At 36.0% G+C, this 23,219-nt stretch overlaps 1 protein-coding gene across 8 annotated transcripts in view; it reads right to left on the minus strand.

Annotated features, from left to right (window-relative positions):
• Dcc (DCC netrin 1 receptor) overlaps nucleotides 1–23,219 on the minus strand; it is a 1,202,110-nt gene that overhangs the window by 747,795 nt on the left and 431,096 nt on the right. Inside the window, exon 1 of one of the 8 annotated variants that reach the window (XM_021236638.2) lies at nucleotides 16,884–17,695. The exons of the other annotated variants lie outside the window; for them this stretch is intronic. Within the exon in view, the coding sequence (XP_021092297.1) occupies nucleotides 16,884–17,019 (136 nt within the window). The 5' untranslated portion in view covers nucleotides 17,020–17,695. Of the gene's footprint in view, nucleotides 1–16,883; nucleotides 17,696–23,219 lie in introns of those variants that run through there. 8 annotated transcript variants of the gene reach the window in all.

Genomic DNA, 23,219 nt, shown 5'->3' on the forward strand with positions numbered 1-23,219 from the left:
CTTCAAGCCCTCCATCCCTCCCTATTTACAAAGATTTTGTTTCCATTTTTTCATTTTTTCATATTAATTCCATTCCCTTCATTCTTTTCCCCTACCCCTCCCACTTCCCCTTCCCCTTTGCCTCTTTTCTTCCTATTTCACATTATCTACTATACCTTTTAGTTCTTATTTACACTTTCAGTTTCTCACACTAGAGGAACTATTCGGTATTTACACATGTGTGTCTCCTATTTCTTTCACTTAAAGAGTATCGCCTCAACAAGCATCAATTTAGCCATAAATGTCTCTAATTTCTCATTTTTTATGGCTAAGTAGTACTCTGTTTTATTTTAAAAAACACATTTTCTTTATCCAGTCTCCAGTTGATGGGCAATTGGGCTGCTTCCAAGTTTTAGCTATTATAAATTGTGCCGTTATGAACATGGGATGCACATATATCACTGTGGTATGATTCTTTTAATTCTTTGGGGAAGATACCCAGCAAGGGAATAGCAGGGTCAAATGGGACTTCCAGTCCTAGTTCTTTGAGGTATCTCCATACTGATTTCCACAGTGGTTGCACCAGCCTACACACCCACCAGCAGTGGAGCAGGGTTCCTCTTTCCACATGGCCCCGCCAGCATTTGTTATTGGTTGATTTCTTGATAGCAGCCATTCTTTCTGGGGTGAGGTGCAATCTCAGTGTTGTTTTCATTTGCATCTCTTGAAGGACCAGTGATGTTGAACATTTTTTCAATATGTTTATTTGCTATTTCTACTTCTTTGCGAAACGTCTGTTCATTTCAGATGCCTACTTTTGGATTGGGCCTTCAAATTTGGGAGGTCTGATTTTTTTTAAGTTCTTTATAGATTCCAGATAGTAGACCCTTCTCTGAGGAACCACTCTTTTGTTCACATTCTCTCTTACTCATTTCTTTTACACCTTTAAGTTGTGAAAAGTTACTCGTTATCACAATTCTTCATTCTCTAATCTCAGAGATTAGTAATAGTACCTACCTGGATAGGGTAATTCAAAGTTAACAAAATCAATGTATATGAAGTATGCAGAAAATACCTGGCACATGTAAGCACTTGATAAGTATCATTTATTATTGTTATTTTCTCCTAGTTTCTCTTACAATGCGTCACTGTACCCCAACTAGTAAAGTTGTTCACTGTTGTAAACATGCAAGTATCGTTGGTCTTTGAACACATTCTATTACTTCCACATAATTCTAAAACTATTTCCAAATCAAATCCAGGTGAATTTACCAATATCTATTGCATAAGATTTACATACATTCTTAGAGATACAGCATAGTTACCTAGTCATGAATCAATATTATTACATTTGCTTTATGATGTCTATCTTATTTTGTACTTTAGGTATAACAATTAAGCAGAACAAAATAATCATTTTACTTTGTAAGCAAGAAAATTACTGTGTGAGCTCAGGCAGTCACAACAAAATACTGCACTACAGACTCGGTAACAGAAATTCATTTCTCATAGTCCTAAAAGCTAGATGTCTAAGATCCAGATGTTACCTGATTTACTTCCTAGTGAAGAATTTTTCCTGCCTTATGGATGTCTTCCTTGTTGCTGCTCTCAGGCTCCACTCTTACGACCTCAGTTAACCTTCATCATTGCCCTTTAGGCCTTATTTCTATATTATATGATTACACTAGAGGTTAGGGCTTCAACAAAGGAAACTGGGGAAAGGCCACAATTCAGCCCATATTCGTTATCTAATTTTACATACAGCCAAATATTAACCTGTCTCATGTTTCATCACAGTCACTAAGCCTATATCTGTTTTATCTCTCATTAAACATACACTCCTCATCTTTGGCCTATAATATGAACCCCAATTTTTATATCTTTAATTGAAACCACATTTTCCAGTTGTCATACTGCATGGTTTAAAGTTATCTTTGACCTCTATCATCCATTTCCAATGTGTTACATTTGACTGACCCATCTTTTGAAGCAACATTTAGATATATCCTTTCATTTTAATTAACCCTTTAACCACCTGATTTGAGGACCTTAATCACCTTATGGATCACTATGATAGCATCCTCACTATTCATCCGGCCTGTGTTTTCCTCCCTCTAGAGAATCATGCACAGTTAATTACGCTTTCTAATATAATCCTTCATTTTATTACTTTCTGGAAAGTTTATGCATTTCCCATCATATTGAGTCTTCTTGGTATTCTAAAATTTTTAATTAGCTTATATTTCCAACTACTTTTCAACACAAATCCTTTATAAACTATAAAATGTCGAGGACTCTGGAGGTATTACAAATCGTTAGTTAATACTCAAGAATGTGTTTTAACCTACTATAACTTATCTTTTCTATACTGACCTTTTTGCATGTGTAGGACCTCTCAGTTCAGCGATGTTTTATAACATGTTATGCATAGATAGAAGTGTATCCCAGTATTATATGATCCAAGGATCAAGCTGCTACCAAAAAGAAGCGACTCTGATACTTACTCTGAGTTGCCTGGATCAAGTGGCTGAAACTGGAGGTCCTTTTTTTCCTGGTAAGAAACTGCACTTGAGTTTGGGTGCTGGGGCTTTTTCCCACAGAAGAGGGTTTGAGAATTTTCCATGGGGGACAAGGTCCCAAAGTATTGTGCGGCTGGTATCTCAAAAGTTTTATATACAAGTTCTTTTCGAGTCCAGACTGGCTAGTTCCCAAACATTTTGTTTGTTTCTTCATGGATAAGGTTGCCCTCATGGCAATGAGAAGTATAACAGACAGGATTTCTGTAGTGGGACACAAAATTGTGATGCCCTGATTGGCACACCTCTAGTAGGATGAAATAGAGTACTTGAATACCATGAGTAGTAGTATTAGATGAGTAGTAGTAGTAGTTCAGCATTAGTCCTTCAGAGAAACAGAACCAATGGGATTTATTCATATATGGGATTGGCTCACACAATTATGGAGGCCAAGTCCCAAGAGCTACAGTCAGTAATCAGGAGACACAGCCAGTGTGTAATTCCAGTCCAAGTCTAAAGGCCTGAGAATCAGGAGAGGTATTAGAGTAAGTTTTAGTCTGAGATGAGCACCCTTATGACCAAGATGAACCAATGTTTCATTCAGTCTGAGTCTGCAGTCCAGAAAAGATCGATGTCCTGGTCCAGCACTCAGGCAGGAAGAGCTCCCTCTTCCTCAGACTTTTTGTTCTATTCAAGCCCTAAGTTGATTGGATAAGACTCCCACAGATTAGAAAGCATCATATGCTTTGCTCAGTATCCTAAATGATATGTTAATATCATCTTGAAACACCCTCTAAAATATACCCAGCAAAATGTCTAGTCAAATATGTGGGTACCCAATGACACAGTCAAGTTAACAATGCATGATTCACATCACACAATGCCTTCTTTTCCTCTTATTGGTTCTGCCTCTTAAGTTTTCATTGTACCCTATAGAGTATATCCCTGATTTATGTCATGTGATGCTACAGAATCTGTCCTGACACCTGATGACACCTGATGACACCTGATGACCCATATGGGACCCAACTTGCACACAGAATGCCAAGAAAAACTCATCTCCTGTGCTATTGTTCTTTTCCCATAATAACTATCATTTCCTTCCCCTTGATTTACCCTAAACCATTTCTACTTCAATGCATGTTTTTCCAGCAATAATTACCTACCTTTTAAAATAGTTTTTTTAATAATTGCTCTATTATTTATACATCTTTAAAAGAAAACAATATTAATCTATTGCTCATATATACAACATTTTCTTAGAATTAGCAAGCTGCTTTATACCAACTATGCCAACCACTTTGACCTATTTGATTCAGTATCCAGAGTAAATCTTTCTTCCTACTTTGCTATAAATTTAGGCCCAGGACTTAAATGGAATTCCATGATTTCCATTTGTTTAGCAATAGATATCAAATATCATCCAGAGTATTGTGGTCAACAAAAACCACTGCTTTTATATTATAGATACTAGAACATTTATGTAAATGTATTTATATGATACTTTATGTATATTACTAACATTGTCTATTAGATATTCAACTTGTGATGTTCAATTTTGTCCTGACTCTTCAAACTCTTCAATTTTCTTAGGTATGAAAGGCAAACGATATTCCCCACAATTAAGTACAACTGCTCTTTTACTATTGATCATACACCTCTACTAACTCATTAACTTATATCATTACCGTTACTTAATTAGAAAAAGGAAATGCTTTAAGCAGGCACTAATTGCTTTTATATTTCAGCCTCAGAAAAACAAGTATTTTTTCTTCTACACAGTTATAAAGTAAAAAATTTGGAGACAATATGGTTTATCTTATTTTCTTTGAATGTCTCTTCCTTTGTCCAGAAGCCTCTTCCATCTCACTGTGAATCAACAGAGATGCCTGATACATTTTTATAAAATTATCTTCTTGGCTCCATGACTTTTGTAGTTGAAAAAGAAGCCAACACACCCATACTATCAGCAAATGCAAGTAATTTCTTTCCAGTAATAAGTAAAAATATTAATGTGGCAATGTAAAATTAGGCATCTTGGTAGAGACTGAGATTAGAAATCAAAGCCTAAGTATTGAAAACCCTTAAGGTTAAGAAGGTAGATTATCTTGCCATCACGTGATGTTTCATAGGGTCAGATCATTAAGTTCAATTTTATTATAGAGAATCAAGGAGAGCTTACATTACTTCATGTTCTTTAAAACATACATATTCTCGGCTCACACATTGTCTTTATTGGGGTTTTTTCTTCTCTGCACATGCCAAGTGGAGCTGTTCACTGAAGACCCTTCATGCTGTGTAATTTCAGCAGAATAGGGTTACTGCTTGCTGAGTCCTGGTGATCATTGCTAACACCCACAGAATTCTGGTCTGCCTTTACCCACAGGCTGATGTTTCCTGCCTATTATACTAGCAAACCCTCAGCCCCATAGTGTTCAGCAGTTGCTAAGATCTGTTGAATTTTAATGGAACTTTGCCTTCGGGTACCAGAAGCAGTAAGTACACAGCATGGGAGAACTTAGACCCAGGTCCTGATTACCTGGATCCAATTTAATTAAGCGTAAACTCTTAAGCACTATTTAAGCTGCTGAGTTTTCTAGAAATATGTGCCCTTAGGCTTTGAATAAATAGATCTTTGGTTCTTCTCAGGTTTTGGCCATCAGACTAAAATCATTATGTTTTTAAGTGGAAAGAACTGAACATAGATGATAACTTTCATGCCAAGTTCTCCCTTCTCTAGGCTTTAAGACTTTATGTGGGGATAATATGTGAATTTCTACCTTTTTGATTCATCCCCTGTGCTCTCCTAGAAGACAGACATTAATAAAATAAATTACTATTGTAATGGAGGTACCTGCCTCCCTTCTTGCCTGACATAAAAATTAACTTGCCAAACTAAATTTATAGAAATACATATATACATACACATTTTTAAAGTACTGCATATGTACTGATCATTGGGAAGGAAAAAATTCTACTGCAATGGAGATCTTGTAAAAAAGCTAAGTGAAAAGCTCATGCAATAAATATTTATTGAAATAATATCAGGAAAGGTACTTAAGGAGAATTATAAATGTTCCATTTTGTAATCATACAAATGGAAAAGAAAAAATGCTCTAAACTGAATTCAATCATTTTCAATCACCTAAAACACTGAACAATTTTTTTCCTAGCTCAACAAACTTTATTTTTCCTTCTTAATCCACTTTTATGTAGTGTATCTTGGTTTTCAGTCCTAACCCAAGAGAAAAATGGAAAACAATTAAAAGTTGCTATTTGAAATAATTGTAGGCTTGCTTATTTCTCAAAATATAAAACATAAATTAAGATTTAAAAAATATTAAGAATGGATTACTTGGAATTTTGGATGACTTTTTTCCCCCTTTCCTCAGATTCACCAAATGCTTTTGTTGAAAGTGTTATTGATGTAAATTATGTAAGAGAGCTAGAGCTAGGGTTGAAGCAAAAGCATCTTTCAAAAAGAAAATCTGTCTATTTAGATCTTAGATAAAAATAATGAATAGCTCTAAAGAAACATGTAATATTTGTAATTTACCGTAGTGATTCCCTTCATCTTCTTTAATAAGATTGTGATATGCTGTACCAATAAAATTGTTTACTTTTCTGTAAAAAAAAACCAGTTCTACAAACTATGCAATTCAATGGATGAAAATAAATTCACCTGCAAACCAAATAAAAACATAAATTTTTCTTAGTGACTTTTAGGAAGTTATGAGCAATTCCCCAACAGAGTGATTTTACTTTTCAATATTAATTTTTATAAGAAAAGTTTCTTGCCCAGCTTTATACAATGTCAAAAAGCTAATGCTCTGAGCTGGACATTTTCTCTTGAATCACTTCATGACATTCTTTAAAATTTAATTAGTTCATTCTTACCATAAACCCAATGCATTAATAAATGCCCCCATTATTTTGTGTGACCTAGTGTTTTTAATCACATTCTTAGAATGACCACAAGTGATTTCACAAGGTGTCATCTTCATAAAACATGAAAAAGACCATAAGGACAACTGTCTAGTTTGCAAATACCTGCCTATGGTGTATGCTGACTTTCGTGGTGAGATCGTCAATAATTTTTGTTTGAAAGCAACACTGCGCTTCTGTTGTCTTTTTTCAAATGAAGACTATAACTATAGCCTGAATCCTGAGCATTCCTACATCTTTTTAATTTATCAATATCTGTATGTTGCCTCCCCTGACCAATCACTGTGCTCCCCATTCATGTAGTTTTGTCTTCCTTGGACTGGAAACAATGTCTCTGTCTGTGCACCATACACCACCACCAGCCTGAGCCAGCTCCTGCTCATGAGCAGTTTCCTATTTGTAACTTTCTTCCTTGCTTTAGTTACCTGCAACTCACGCATCTGTTGTTTCTCTATCTTTAGACGTGGGTCCATGTCCATGCTGACACTCTCAGTTTTAGCCCCTAGAGCAATGATGGCGAACCTTTTAGAGCCTTCAATGACACAAACAGCCTGCTGTAGCAGGCGTGCCATAGATTTGTCACTACTCCCCTAGAGTGTTCTAAGAAAAATCAAGAAAATAGGATTTTTTTTTGTAAACTAAAATATCCTAATTGTCATATTTTGATTAAAATAAACTTCTTTCAGAATATATTCCTTTTATTTTTCTGGTGGTTCATGGTCTTTTCATTCCAAATGATGATAAAACTATATGGTAGTCCTGATTGATGTTAACTGCACTGTAGGGCCCTTCTTGGCCAAAATTTAATAGTAGTAACAATACTCTTACTAAAATGCTGAACTTTGAATGCTCCAAGGATATCCCCAACTTCCTAGTTTACCTACTCAATGGCTTCTTCTGGATCCTGCTCCACCCAGATGTATGAGGTGTGAGGTAATTGGTGAAAGATACCAATAGAAACACCCTTCCTGATTGGTTAGCACATGGCTTCCTCTAGGAACCAGGATACCCAGGCCTAAACTTTTGTAGATACAAACTTAGAATTAAAAGAAGTAGAAATATTTTTAATCAAGTTAATCATGTCAAAAACCTACAACTAAGAAAAGAACCCCTAAAATCGGTCACAGAGACAACTGAGTCAAACTTAAAAAGCATCACAGGTCCAAACCAGCCACAAAAAGATTTAGAAAATGAGAGGGAAAACAAAACGGAATAAAATAAACTGGCAGACAAAAAAAGGTTGGGCGCGGATAAAATACAAAAATTTAAGCATATCCTCATTTAACCTGTAGAAACATGTCAAGCGTTTTCGCAGAGCATAAATAAGGCGTCTATACAATAGGCAAACCCGTGCCTGCTACCAGCAGGTGGCAGTAGACATCTCTTTAGATTTATATACTTTGCAATAGCATTTTCTTATCTTCATCCCTTCCAGAACAGGGAGTTTCCATTTATGCCTTTTCCTGAAGAGGAAAGTTTTCATTTAAAAAAAAAAGGATATATTACACATTTATAAAATTGTTTTGTATTTTATATTGTTTTTCACGACAAATTTATAGTTCAAGGCTTTTGAGATATTTTTCTTTTCTTTTGGTGGGATGGGCAAGAAGGGTGGAGAAAACCTTCCAAACCTTGATTAAATCTCTCAAGTCTGCATTTTAGGCTGTCCCCTAGATTGTCATCGTGCACTTCTGCCTAGTAGTTTAGTTGTCAAACTGTACCATTAGGCAAACGTTCACCATGAAGGAACAAGCTCAATACTGAATTAATAATCTGAATCAAACACTGAGGATCAACTTTTTTGAAGCACAGCAGTGCATTCAGGTGAATGGTGCATAAACACAGACCCTCCTAACTGGGATACGTGTGTGCATGCCCGTGATTCAGTTCCCATCAAGCACCTGAGCTTCTGAAATCCAGTACAGACAGGAAAGCTTGGAGGGAATGACTGCAGATGGTGCATCACAATTAAAGTGAAGTATGGGTGACAGCAACAAAAAGCATTAGTGGTCATAGCAACCACAGAGCCCTTTAATGTGGCATCAGTCAGAATTAACACATGAAAGTGGTAAAGTCTCAGGGGCCTCCACCAATCCACTAGTGAATGAACTATTTGCCGTACATGCCCAGGGAAGCTAGAGAGTGGAGGTGTGTAATTGGATGATCCCTTATTCATAGCAGGAAAACACAAAATCACATTAAACTCCTAAATCTACAGCTATGTTAAAGCAGCTTTTGGCAAACAGGATAAACACCTGTTTTCAGTACAGTTGGTAAAAATACCAAGTGTTATAAGAGTATTATGGATTTTGTAAAAACCAGTCCAAGGGCAAAAGAGAAGAGGATGATGGAATTGATTTATTACAGGCTCATATTTAATGAAAAGCAGATCCTGAGGACAAAGTTGTAATAACATTTCTCAGTCCTTTAAAGCCTCTAGCATCTTCTGTCTGTGATCCCTTACCAAACTAATAGCTAGGCTTTCAATATTGCTGTCATTATTTTTAAACAATAAAATGTCTACATTTATATTTATATATACACACTTTCTCTTCAGCACAGTGTGTAGTATGAATGAAGGTATTAACATTACAGTGAGGTGGATCACCTATCTGGGAAATAGCTTGTTTTATGTTGGATATCATTAACCTAACCACAGATATGTGTTCAGATGGACACTACAGCATGCTGCAGAGGACTCAATGGCCCTAGAAATGTATAAAGTAAAAACCAAGAAGATTGCACAAAATTTACTCCTCTTTGAACCCACTGAGCAATCTATCTTCCCTGATAATATTTCATAAGTAGAAAGCATTTTGAATGTTCTCACCATAAGAAACAATGAATACATGAAGTTCTGAAGATGCTAAATACCCTGATTTGATCATTACACAGTTTATGCATGAATTTTAAAACCACACTGTATCTTATATGTGCAATTATTATGTGTCAACTAAAAATAAAATTAAATAAGGATTCACAGATTTAATGCTAATGTAAACAACAGGATTGAGGGATAACGATGTGTCAATGTAGGTTCTTCCATGATAACAATAACAAAAAATTAGCACCAATGTGTATGTGATGTTGATAGTAGAAGAGGTTGGCATGTGTAGGAACTTGGTGTATAAGGGAACTGTTTAGTTTAGTTTTGCTGTGACCCTAAAAGTGCCTTTCAAAATGTTGATTAAATAAATACAATTCAAAAATGACACATGACAGAAAGCCCCTGGTTTATTCAAATCAATATTATTTAATGAAGGAAATTTTATCTCCTTGTCAATGTCAACAATGAAAGGGCAGGTTTCCAACATGCCTAAAATTCTTTAATCCCTTTAGTCCTTAAGTATCTTAATGTCTTCAATACATCCCCTGTAAATGTATCTAAATCATGTTGAAATTAAAACCACTGTATTTAAGTGGACTTCAATGAAATAAGTAATCCACTTTATCAGCTGGGACTGCCTAGATCTCAATATTCCTGAGAAATTAACTTACACTCAAGATGCCCAGGTTTCAGAGAATGCTAGGGTGATTTACATTCTTGAAGTTTCTTGTACTTCCAGCCATGTATTTGTTTTTCCTCAAATCAATTCAGATTGAGCATAAAACATATTAATACCCAATATTCATAAGTGTTGCAGACTTTACTGAAATTTGACTTTTGATGGAGCTTAAGTAAAATTAAATAGTTTTTAATTGAACAATAGATTTCCCAGTTTCACAATGTCCTTCTATAACCTTCCATGAAAAAAGTGTGCCTGTCTGCTCAGCTTGTATGTCCTTACCTCACCCTACCTCTTCAGTTCTTCTCCTTCCTCCCCTCCTTCTCCATCCATCGCTTCTCTTCTCCCATTTTGGGAGCAAAACATAAATTCCTATAATTTTCTTATCCAGAACAATCTAACCTTTTCTTTTTATAGCTGGCTCTCCTGCTGGCATCTATGCCCTCAGAGTTATACCTTCACAATCATTTATTAAGATATTTGAACAAATAAAGTTCCCTTCCTAAGATAAATTTTGGTGCCAGCTGTTAAGATAACACTTTTTTTTACGTGTTACATAAGTTGAGCTTTATTTTGTCCTGAAGCTATCACATTTGAGCTGAACAAGACAGAGGTAGGCAAAAAATTATGCACAGAGCTGAATATTTGGCTAGATATGTTCATGTACATTCAAATATAAACTCTGCAATAGTAAGGCAGCTGGTATTAACATCCCTACTTGAGATGTGAAGACTCAAAGGCTATGAACTTGCTTAAAATGGCACATTCACTTATTAACAGAAGGTAGACTAGAAGAATTCTATGGTGATAAAAAATAAGCTAATGTATTCTATCTATTGTCAAGGGAGAAATATGAATAGGAAGAAACATCAGACTGTAACTTAAAAAATAGATAGGAAATTTTGACTAAAGAACTTATAACTAGGTAAACTTCAGAGAATTTACCAAACTTCTCTGATTCTAATTATTCTTGTCTTTCAACCTCTGCTTCTTCTAGTCCCATTGAGAAGATGTAAGGATTAAATCAGACAATTCATAGGAGTGTATTTTGTTAAGTGGGAAGTAATTTATTTCAATAAAGAAAACAAAGGCTTTTGGCCATACCTGGCCTGAGTTTAAATCATGGGCCAACTGCCACTTACAAATGTGATGACCTTGGCCTGGTTATGCTGTTCTCCCAGCCTTATGTCTGCACTCACTACACCTAGGGGTGAATGTAGCTGCCTTCCAGCCTTAATATCCCCCTATGTAAAACTGAAATACTAACTTTTGAAGTTGTATGCACTAAATGCAATAAAGAATATTAAATAAAAGAATCTGACATGTCGTGAGATGTAAATACATAAATTTTGGTTATGGTTCTTGTGATATTTTGGAAATATAAGAAGTGTCAATTACCATTCCTCCTTTTCAACCAAGGTTGCTGTGCAGGCTGTGCTTAGATGAGATTCAAGTAATATCAGATATAAATTCTGCTGCCTGAAGGTATACAATATGGTGGCACTGTCTTCACAGGCACTGTCTTTCTTTCAAATCACTAATAAAAACACCAAATGAAAATTGCAAAGAGTTGTTAGACACCACAGTATTTCTACTCTTATCCCAGTACCAAACCTTGAAATTCTACCTCATCCCTCTGAAAACAATTTTTTTTAAAAATTGGTGTAGAAAGATTTGGGATACACTTAAAGCAAGTCGATTATATGGAAATGGGCCTGCTCCGTATTGGCAAAATGGAGAGAGAGAGAGAGAGAGAATAGCATATTCATGGTCTTTGGGTGTTAAGGCCTACTACCTGCTAAACATGTGGTCCAGTGGAACTTGGGCTCTATTAATTTAATTAGCTACTCTGTTTTAGCTCTAATATCCCATCTTCCTAGAATGTGAAGTTTGGTCTCTTCTTCTGTGTGGGAAAATAAGTAGGTGTCCATTCTACTTTGTTTAGCTTTCAAGCATACTGAAGTGCAAGCAATTTCAGTGGTATCATTAGGTATGTGTGCGTCAGTGTTTAACAGCAAATTGAGCTAAGCGGCATGGGTACAATCATGGTAATTTCTATGTAACTTGCCCCCGCTCATTCTATAAGGAAACTGATGCCCTCCAATGTGCCTTTCTCACTTCTCACATTTTTTATGGTGATCCCAAATCTCCACCTGGGCTGCCCACTTGCCTTGGGCTGGCTCTGACTCTACCCAGCTTTGACTGCTGCTGGGCTTGAGTTTTACTCAAACAACTTCCAACTCCACCTTACCTACAGGCTAAAATATGGAGCAATTATTATTTTTTTTTATGAAATAAAAGCTTTTAATATTTTCTCTTAAACTCAGGCCCCATTGAGGTAGTCTCCTAGCAGATTTCTCAGCTTTTTAGAGTTCTGTAAGAGTTCCTTCAAGTAATGTGCATGGGCTATTTACGGGTTCAAGTGAGCGGACTCTGCTCTGTTCCTCTCAGCAACACAATCTCCTTGAACCGCCCATCAATTATCCCTCCCACAAAAGCCTCCTCACCCAGGAAGCATTGCGCCCACACATGCTGGAAGGTAAGAACCGACATTACAGCCACTGTTCAGTGCCTGTCAACCAGGGACTCCGGTAACTCCATCACAGACATACACACAAGGTAGTTCAGCAACCTACATAATGAACACACTCTATTTCTGTTTATTATTCCACCCACTTCTTAAGTTGTAGGTTTTCTAGGTGAACAGATTCAAGTTTAAGTCTGATTCCCAACTCTGTGGATGACCATTACTAATTCACTTTATCTCTGTCAATATCCCAGTCCATCTATAAAAATAAGAATATATGTATATATTTCATTTTGTTCTTTAGGGTTAAATATCGACATGTACTTAGTTAACACTAGGCCATTACCTATTCTTTTACAAATTCCTGGAGAAGTCAATGAGTATGTGGATTGAATGAATGTTTCAGGTCTCTAAAGGAAATTGACAAATTATGTGTATACAAACACAAACACAGAGATGCAGACACTCTTATTTTAAGTGAAGCTTTGCATGCTAAGATCTTACCTCCTCTCCTCATGCACTTAGATTCTCAGATACAGCCTAATTTTGATGCTAGCTCTCCTCCCCCAAGCTGCTACTTTGGCAATAGCAATACTAAATAGTAGATACTGAACATCAAAGAACTACTGATAACTTTCCACAAGCTACTGCCTCATTTGTATGGCTCAAGGGTGGTCTTCTTAATTTGACTATTTTGAGGTAAATGATTCAGAAGCAATTTGACACAGGTATAATTTTCACTCAGTTTGTTATTGCCATGCTATAGTACTATTTGCCAACTGTCAGCACAGTTAACCCTGGGTTACTGCTCACAGGGAAGTCAATATAAAAAGAAGAGGGGGTTAGTTAAAAAAATAAAGAGAACATTGCAATACAAATAAACTTGGTTCAAACACATGGAGATGATTATAAGTTCTGTCTGATATTAATTTTATCTATCTTACATTAATTTTTACATATCTAGTGGATATTTTTTCTTGTACAGATAAACAAACTAAGGAGGAATCTTCATATTCTCAGTGAAAGAAGTACATTTCCTATAAAATCAAGGTGATTTGGCTTCCAATTCAAAGACTAAATTCAATATTACAGCCTGTTGCAAGCTGAGTTCTATAGAATTCCACTGCCATGTAAGCTATTAATGGATGATGTTCCATAAAATGATTCCTTGGTTCCAAATTTGGAAAACGTGCCTTACAACCTACACTTCTGTAAGAATCATAAAGGTCATTACTATATTCAAAATAACATAAAGAATGGATAGATGGACTCTTAAACATCATTTAATCTTGTATTTACCACCTTTATCTGACCAGGAAAATCTCCCTTTAAAGAATTTTTGATCTTACAGAACAGCCAACTTTTCTGTGAGTCAATCGCTTTAGTGAGGAAAAATAATATCTAGCTTACATTGTTATTAGGAAAATTGAATAAATCCTTACAAAGCATTATTAGCACAGTGTCTGGCATGCTGAGTACTCTATACATGTTGTCTAAAAGTATCACTTCTTGAGGAGGCTGGTTTGACAATTGCAGTATTTGCTATGATAACCTGAAAATCTTGTAGCTTCTTTCCCTCTCAGAAGGAGAAGTGCACTTCTCTACTCCTTAAATCTTGGCTAGCTTTGTGATGGCTTTTGACTAGTAGAAAGTACCAGAAGCTACACTGTGAGTTCCAGCCAAGGACTCAAAAGAAAAATCTCATACTGTTGGACTCTCATCCTGAAACATGTCTCAGGGAACTGCATGGGAACAATCCCAAGCTAACATGCAAAGGACGAAACCACCTGGAGAAAGGCCCCCATCTTTTCAGCCAAGGTCATTATAAGCAGGCCACCTCTGCCAAAATGAGAGCTGATCATAGGTACATGAGACCAGTGCAGCTGATCCAGCCTAGAAGAATCACCTAGTTGAGCCACTGAGTCATGGATGAAATAAATAATTGTTAATTAAAGCCAAGCATTCCAAGATGGTTTGCTGTGAAGCAATAGTTAACTGATACACGAGACAAAAAAAGCTCTGGTGTTTTTCTTTATTTACGTATCTCTCAGGAACAAGATATGCTTTTGAAAACAATGTGATTTGTTAGCATAGTATGCATTTTTCTATTTAAGACCAGTCATTGATCCATAAAAATATATGCAACATCTGTTTGGAGTTGAAAATACATATATTTCATTCAAATATATTCATATCTGCATCTAATCACACCATCAGCACCACTTTGGACCAAGAAGGACAGCAATCTATGTACTGTCAAACACATTATCACTGTCATATTTACCTTTACATCCTAGAAATGATACTTTGAGTCAATGAAATAAATCACCCTTTGCAAAGATAAGATGCGGCTCAAATCTTACTGGGAATGTCACTTTGTAGAACACCTCTTAGTATTTATTATTAGAAAAGCAGAACACTATCTCTTTTACCCTATCATTCTCCTTAAAGAACACCCCAATACATCAAAATATTGGAACACATTTCACGTAATAACTTCTATTTAAAACACTGTATGCCATATTGCATTCATTGCACAGGCATTTCAATGACAATACTGGCTGGGGAGTACTTAGACTTTTAAAACAAATTGTTCTGAAGGTTCATTATGCATAGAACCCATGAATATCTTTTCTCATCAGGAACATTGCAACAAGAACTTTTATTAATGCATGGAATACTATAACACAGTGAATACTATTATTGTTTATCATAATAATATTGAAATCCAGGAAAATTTCTTAAACTAATTTAACAGTTCCTAAAGTTTGTTGACAATTACTGTCTTAAAATTTTTCAGTCATAAATGACTCAAAATGAACACCATTCCTGCCCTCCTGAAGCTCCCAAAGGAAAAAGGGAAATTATCTGAAGAATGATTAGAATTCAATCTATTGTCAATTCTAACCTTGACATTATCCGTAGTGGCCATTAATTCTATAATTCATTCAATTATTTTAGGCATTATTTATTATATTGGTAATTATTAACAGTATCAGAAATCAAGCTGAATTAATAACTTGGACTATTTTTTTCCTGTCACTTGTTAGAAAATGAATATTATACTGCACTCCTGACAATACTCATCCTAGCATGAGGGCACTAGGGCATTTGAAACTGCTTCTCCAATACTGATCAGTAGTGCCAACTGGCTTCTAATACTCTTAAATTGGGTTAATTCCAGGTGTTCGGGGTAAAAGTGCTGAAACCTGTGGATACAGCCTCTGAAGTTTATAAGAACAAGCCACCATATGAAATTGACTAGAGCTCAAAATCTGATCAATTAACAGCTGTGCAATATTGAGCAAATCATATGACTTTTTTCTTTGACTTTTCATTTTCCTCCTTCTTTTGTTACATGGATGCCTAAGAGTAAAAATACATCACCCAATACAGCAAAAATGTTATTTTACCGTTTATCATGTTTCTGATTTTTTTTGTGAAGCGAGGTGTATATTACTCCAAAAATTTCAAAATCTCAAACCACCTCAACCTGATGCAGTTTTAACACTGCAGCACCGTAAACTACATACAAACAGCAGAAGTAGGCCTGTGCTCTGCTGAAGATAAAGGAGAGAAGCTGACTTCTGATTTCAAGAACTTTAGAAATACCTATTTTTTCAGCTAATGGAATAGCTTTATTTCTCATACTGAGCTTGTTACATAAGAATTTACAGGAATTAAAGACACTAGACACCGAGCCGCTTATTTTACATTTTCTCCACTCAGACGTTCCTTCCACCCTTCTCTCGCCCGCCTGGGCCCATCTAAAGTGCATCTGCTTGGGTTCTTCAAAGGGAGGCATCAGTAAATTCATGCATAGTTTTGGTAGTGATCAAATCTCCTCAATAAAGGTCACAATACAAGGATATGTAGTATAAATTTCTGAGAATAATTTCTGTTCTATTTCAAAATTTCAAAAATTTTTATCTGTGTATTTAGAGAATAGCTCTAAATACAATTTGTTCTGCCTTTCTTTAATCTTTTCCCTTACTCTCTTTAGGTTTTTCCCTAGGCTAAAAAACCTTAAGGACACGGACACACACACACACACACACACACACACACAAACACACTCCTACACAACATTCTTAGCTAATTAAAATGGCTTCCTTCCAGCTTAGAAGGAAGCTGGATTTCCTTTTGGACTATCTTTTCCAGCCAGACAATTGGGATTTCCTGTAAAGGATGCCACCACTGACTCTATTTCCTCTCTAGTCTGCCTGGATCAGGAAGCCTAGTCTGCTACCTATTCCAGCTAAGACAAAACAGTTTGCCAAATCTTTTTCTCTGCTTTGATGTCAGTCTTGACAAGGCTTGATAGTAAGTCAGTTAAATAAGTAGTTTTTCCAAAATGCCAACAAGAAAATGGAGCAGAAGGAGCAGCGGACCCTCTGCGAGTTCACTTACTGCAGTGTGGGCATCGAACACCAGCTGGACAGTCCTGGGTGCAAGAGTGCAGCTTACAATATCGGGCAGACCAGGGCCTAGACCTCACCCAGAGTCCGAAGCAGCACGCGCTGTCGAAGTACCTGCACTGGGCCATGCGCACACACCTGCGGGCCTTAACAGCCTGCCCAAGATGGCGAGCAGGATGGGTGATATTTATAACAGCAAGACCTTCAACCAGGTGGGAAATCAAACCTGAAGTGATTGCTCACTCCTGGGCCACTTACAATCTGCGCGCCTTAGCTACCAGGTGGGCCCAGACTACCTACTCCTCAGGCTTCATCCTCTTCATGGGCCCCACTTAGTCAATAGGGCACACATGCCTCTGTGTGTTGCCCCATAAGGCACAGGGAAGGATCATCTTTACAAAATCTCAGTGAGGTCTTGCATTCACAGGAGTCAGACTGTGAACTCTAGTTCAGTGACCATTTACCAAATGCCTCCAAGATGCTTATACCAAGAGCATCTTTTGAACAATATGGTGACTTACAGAAAATACAGCAAAACTCACTCAAAATGAACATATGCACAGCTAAAGTTTCATAAGGACTCAGAAAGAATTATAAGATCTTTACAAGCCTCCAATCACATTAGTAAGACTAATCTTTGTTATATATGCTGTGCACATTGCGACTTAAACTAGGATGTCCAGTGAGAAGTGATAGCAGTTTTACGTATTTTGATTTTCTCTTTGTTGTAAAAATAGTAGCAGAATAAAAACAAATTTTTTTGGATTCTGGCTAAACATATTCTTATGGTACTTAAAGAGTTTAAAAATCCACTCTAAATCCACTCTCTAAAAAAGGAACAAGTAGAAATATCCAAATCATTCACATTGACAGCCTATATAAATTGAATTTCTTGCATAATTGTTTAGTTCTTTACTTAAATAGACTCTAAACCCTATTTTTTCTCTGAAAGTACTGGTGGTGTAGGTCTGTTTTTTACTGTGACATAGAACATATTTTTTGAAACATTTGGCACATTGGGAATCAGTGTGTCTTCTTTGTAGTTTCCTTGAATCTAACAGGGCACCATCTGTCCAAAGACATTTCAAGCCTTTCAACAGGTTATGCGATACAATAAAATAGTGGTGGTTTACCTTCCACTGCAAATCTCCCACCTGATTCCTCCAGGTGTAATGTCCACTTTTAAAATTAAATTGTTTATAGGAGGACCACAGTGGGGAATGAATTTTCTTCTGAAACTTATATCTCTTTAAGTAGAGTATTGGGGATAAAAATCAAAACTCCACAAATGTTTGTTTATCTCCTCTGGTAACTTGGAAGGAGGAAGTGATGTTCAAGTAAAGCTGAGCAGGAAAGAGCAATTGATCCAGGTCCAGTAAGTCACAAGCAGAGAGTTTGGCAAACAGTGAACTATAGCAGAGAATGTACAGGGAAGATACACAAGGAGAAAGGCCAAGATCCCAGGGGACTGGAGACAGTAGTCCCCTTATCCACAGGATATGTGGTCTAAGGCTCCCCGGGTAGGGCTGAACCATATACATGTGTGTGTATGTGTGTGTGCGTGTGCGTGTATGTATGCAAAATTTGTATGTGTGCATGTGTACATACATACATGGTATACATACCTATGTATATGTGGGAATATATGTATAAGATATTTACCTATGCATACATACCTGTGATAAAGTTTATTAATTAGGCACAGTAAAAGATTAACAATAATGAACAATTTAAACAATACACAGTAATATATCTCTCACTCTCTATAGTAGGGCTGTTAAGAGAAATATGGGAGATGAGAGGAAAGAAAAAGCAAGAAAGAGAAGCTCAAATTTCCTCACCTGATTTCTAATACTGGAACCTCCTAAGTCATAAAAGCTAGTAGTTTGAAAAAGAGGCAATAGACCAACCTATGTTACCAAAGATATCACAATAAAACTAACACTGTCCTCCCTGGTGGCCTAGAGAGAGTACCTTTCATTTTGAGAACTTTAAAATGCATTGCATTTGAGGGAACCCATTGAACTAAATCGGGGCCCTTTGAAAAGATTCTCTCTGAAGTGCACCCTCCTTTGTAAAGATCCTTTTGTTTAGGAAGCACCTTTGTGCTTAGCTCTAAAACAGCATTAACTGAAGAGACTGTTTCCTAGTTCCACTCAACTGTCTTCGTGGGAAAATGGTCTTTTCATCTTTCAGAAGTTGTTTCCTTTTTTAAAAAGTCATACATTGTTTCTTGTTGCTGAGATTTCTCCTTGGATATTCAATCAGTAATAAAGAAATTATTTTATTTAACTAAGCAACTCTGTTTAAACTTTCAGACTTTAAAATATCTACTGGTAGTGCTTAAAAAACAAAGTAATGTAAGACTTCTTTACTCTTGTCACATAAAAATTCTTGAGAACGATATCAGCTTTAGAATGAGCATTTTGAAAAAAAAGAAAAGAATCCATAAATTTAATGCCTTCAAGGCATTCAGTGAATACTATATTTCACATAGTGACAAAGTCTTCTGCTCAAAGACTTCTGTAGCTATTTATTAAACTTCATGAGAGATAAATGAAATAAAATTTCCACACTGTTTTAAAAAGATGATCAATAAAGAAGAAAAAAAAACACTGGCACCTAGAGGACAAAGTGATTTGTGGACTAAGATTGGTGGCTTCTGTATAAATACAGTGTTGTTAGAGCATCTTTCTTCTAGCCATCCTACTATACTGTTAGCTATTCCAAGGGAGGGAGCTCTCACAATGGTTCCTATAACCCCTGTACAGAAGTGGTATTCAAAAGACATTGACTATAACATTTTCTGCTGTGACATCCATGTTAGATAGCAATGTTTGGTAGTTCCTGTTGAAACTCAGTAAACACAAGCCCAATATATTGTGAACTTAAGGAGACTGGGAGGGCCTCAGAAATCGGAGGACTGTAAACTTCCCTCACCTTTCTGTGTGAGAGCTAGCCATAAAGAAACTCTCTGTTCTACCTGGACTGAAGACAGGTCAAAGCAAAGAGGTTCTATCCCATGCTGGGAGGAAGGGATGGTAAACATAGACCCCAGAAGAATCTGAATAGAGATAATCCTTGCTACATTTCTCCCTTTGGTCTATTGCCATTAGATTATATAGTTTTGTCCAACTATACTGTACATGGCCATCTATTCCTGATGAAACCTAAGCAAAAAATAAATACACTTCCTTGGCTTTTAATTTCTCAAAGCTCCTATCATGTAAAACTTTTATATTAAATATACTTGCCATGCTTTTCTTTTGTGTCAGCTCTCACATTTTCCTGGCAATCCCAAATTTCCACAGCATAGGGCTTCTTCTCTCCTTATATTTCCCTACGATGGGCTTCAAGAATGCTACCCAAAATATACCACCTTGGAAACTGAGGAAACAACAGAAAATCTTTTCCCTCTTTTCTACCCTGCAGACCTCCATGTGATATTTGTCCTGCCCTATAACCGGAAGAAGAGGTATCTTGCAGGCACACAAAGAAGAATCTGAACAAACAGGCTATACATACTAAGTTCCTTCCAGTTTTTTTTTTCCCATTACATCAAATCCTCATCTCCTCTAATCATATTTCCACACTTCTGTCTGTTCTTCATAAAATCTGAGCAAAAGTACAGAGCTCTCCCTGTTTGATGACCCCATGTCGGGTAAAACATATATTAAATAAATTTACATACTTTTTCTTCATTAGTGTGTATTTGTTATATGGATCTTGGTTATAAACTTTGCTGTGGGTGAGGAAAATCTATTATTTATTCTTTCTTACATCTCTAAAGGCGCATGGGTCTTAAAAGACTTTGTCTAACAAACATGGATTCATAATGATTTTTAATAAGATAATCTTTAATTTATTTTCAAATTATTAAATCCAAAGAATATGAAGTTAGAATTAAAAAGAACTGAGTTACTTTCCTGCATTTTATCTATTTATCTATCTACTACATGTATTGAAATGATGAACAGAAAAAATACAATTTAAAGTACAGATAATAATAAATATGATGTACTGGAGAGAAATACTCAGAAAGATATGAAAGACCTCTATGGTGAATAGTACTTCAAAACAAAGTTTTAAAAGACCAAATTGAATATTTTCTTTCATAGATCAGTGTGATAGTTGTGGTGTCAACATGAATAAGAAACACCTAGTGGATTGGTTCAGCACAGTTCTGCCTGTGCCTAGATGATTGACTTACTGAAGAGGGAAGCCCCGTGCTGGATTTGGGTGACACCATCCAACAGGCTTTTAGCCTTGATGGAATAGAAAAGGAAAGAAAAAAGCAAGTGTCCCTTCCGCTTCTTTGGAGCAGTCCTGATCTTTGTTCTTGTGTTTGTATTCAGTCTCCAGGATTCCAGCACAGACTTTTCAGCTTCCCAATGTGAACTGACACAGGACCTTGCAATGTGCTCCAATCCTTTGACTTTTGTCTGGATGCTCTGGCTCTCCAGTGCACAGATAGTTCTATTGCATTCCTCCACAGTGGACCCTGCAGGCCATCACTGTAAGCTTACCTTGTAAATCCCATATATATCGTCTGCTCCTCTAGCAAGGAACCCTGATATATTTGGACATCCCAGAACTGGAAAGATGTCAGTCCCTTTCTCCAGAGTAAATAATTAATCTAATTCCAATAAGATTGCAATAAGGTCAAAATATATTTGTTAGGAAATCGGTCAAAATCAACTAAAACTTTATGTAAAGGCCAAGTGCTAACCAAAGCCAAAACACACTTGAAAAAAGACAAGGTAGGAAGATATACATTAAAACACAATTGTTTTTAATGCTATTGTTATCAAAATGCCATGCTACTTGTACAGAATGCTAAGTCTTAAAATAGGCCAGACATTAATGAATCTTTAATAGATCTTGTGAGACTCAAGATCAGTGGGAATGGATGCTCCTGTCAATTGATGGGCAAAGGAAAAAATAGATATTAATAGGGGAAAAAAAATTGAAACCTTACCTCCCAAAAATATTCGTCAGTGATATGTACCTGATGCTTAAGAGTGGACAGTTAAACTATAAAGCTTTTAGAACACAATAAAAACACTTTGAGGTAATTAAAAATTAGAAAGAAAGAATCTAAACAAATGAAACAAAGAAAAAAAAAAAAGAAACAAACAAAAAAGAACTAGGACATCGCTCTGATTATGTCTCTCACAATTGTTCCAGTCTCCAATATGGCAAGTACATACACTGAAAGAAATTTTTAAAATTTTTATGATTTGACAGAGAATGTTTGTGTCTATTGAGTCCAATTTAAATGTTGTGTTTCTACTTGATATATACTTTATATTCATTTCTTTGCATCTTACTAAGTATCAGGCAATGTCTGGAAATATAATTTAATAGTCCACAGAGTTTAAGAAATAGTGCAATAGGCAATAAAAGATTAAAATAAATAATTTTTATAGTACAATCCAAGATTCTTTAAAAGGCATTTATCAAGCCACAAAATCAAAGAAAATGTTACAGATTCTTTTATTATTATTACTGATATATTAATCCACATGTTTAAAGCACTAAAGAAAAGAACATTATGTGCAACTGTCTTCAAACCTCTATTTGTGGTTTCTTGCATATATTTAAATAGTGTTTGGTTCTTGATCTGCCAACTTTAACATTATTTATTGACTTATTAGTATGACGAATGAGGATTTAACTCAGTGTTATTTTGTTTGTCCTGTACATTGCTATTTGTATTATCTGTACTGGCAACCATTTGAATTTTTAAGTAATACTTTCACCTTTTTATTCCTCCTTCTATCAACAACAGATAATACTTCTTTATTTTATATTCACTAAGAAGAAGCTATTAACTCTCCTTATGCTTGGTTTTTAGCTCCCTTTCCTTTTTTACCCATCTAACTTCTTCCATAGATACTGTTACCTTTTCAGAATAGACGGAAAAAGATCTTGCTCTTGCTATAGTTGCATTCAGAAAGGTCAGGATAATAAATACTGTACTATTTACATGTTAGAATTATGTAAATAATTTGTCTAGTATACAAAATTAATTTTACTTTTTGATCTAGCTTTTAGCAGTTTTTCTAGGCAAGTAGATTTCTTCGTTTTAAAAAGAAATTTGTGGGCCGGGGATTTAGCTCACAGTGGCACCACACCTGCCTCCCAAGGGCATGAGTTTGATCCCCCCTACCAAAAGAAAAAAAAAACAATTTGTTACTAAATATCATTTGTTCCTTTAAACATCCCATCAAATTTGCAAAGTCTCTTTTTCCTGGGGCTCTGCCTTTTTGATCTTCCTCTGCTCCAGAAAGACCTGGTTAATCTGAATGTCAGCCACCCAGGTGCC

The sequence above is a fragment of the Heterocephalus glaber genome, unplaced genomic scaffold, assembly GCF_053883595.1.
Source record: "Heterocephalus glaber isolate CG9 unplaced genomic scaffold, H.glaber_assembly_v1.0 deba00000331, whole genome shotgun sequence".
Classification (NCBI taxonomy): Eukaryota; Metazoa; Chordata; class Mammalia; order Rodentia; family Bathyergidae; genus Heterocephalus; species Heterocephalus glaber.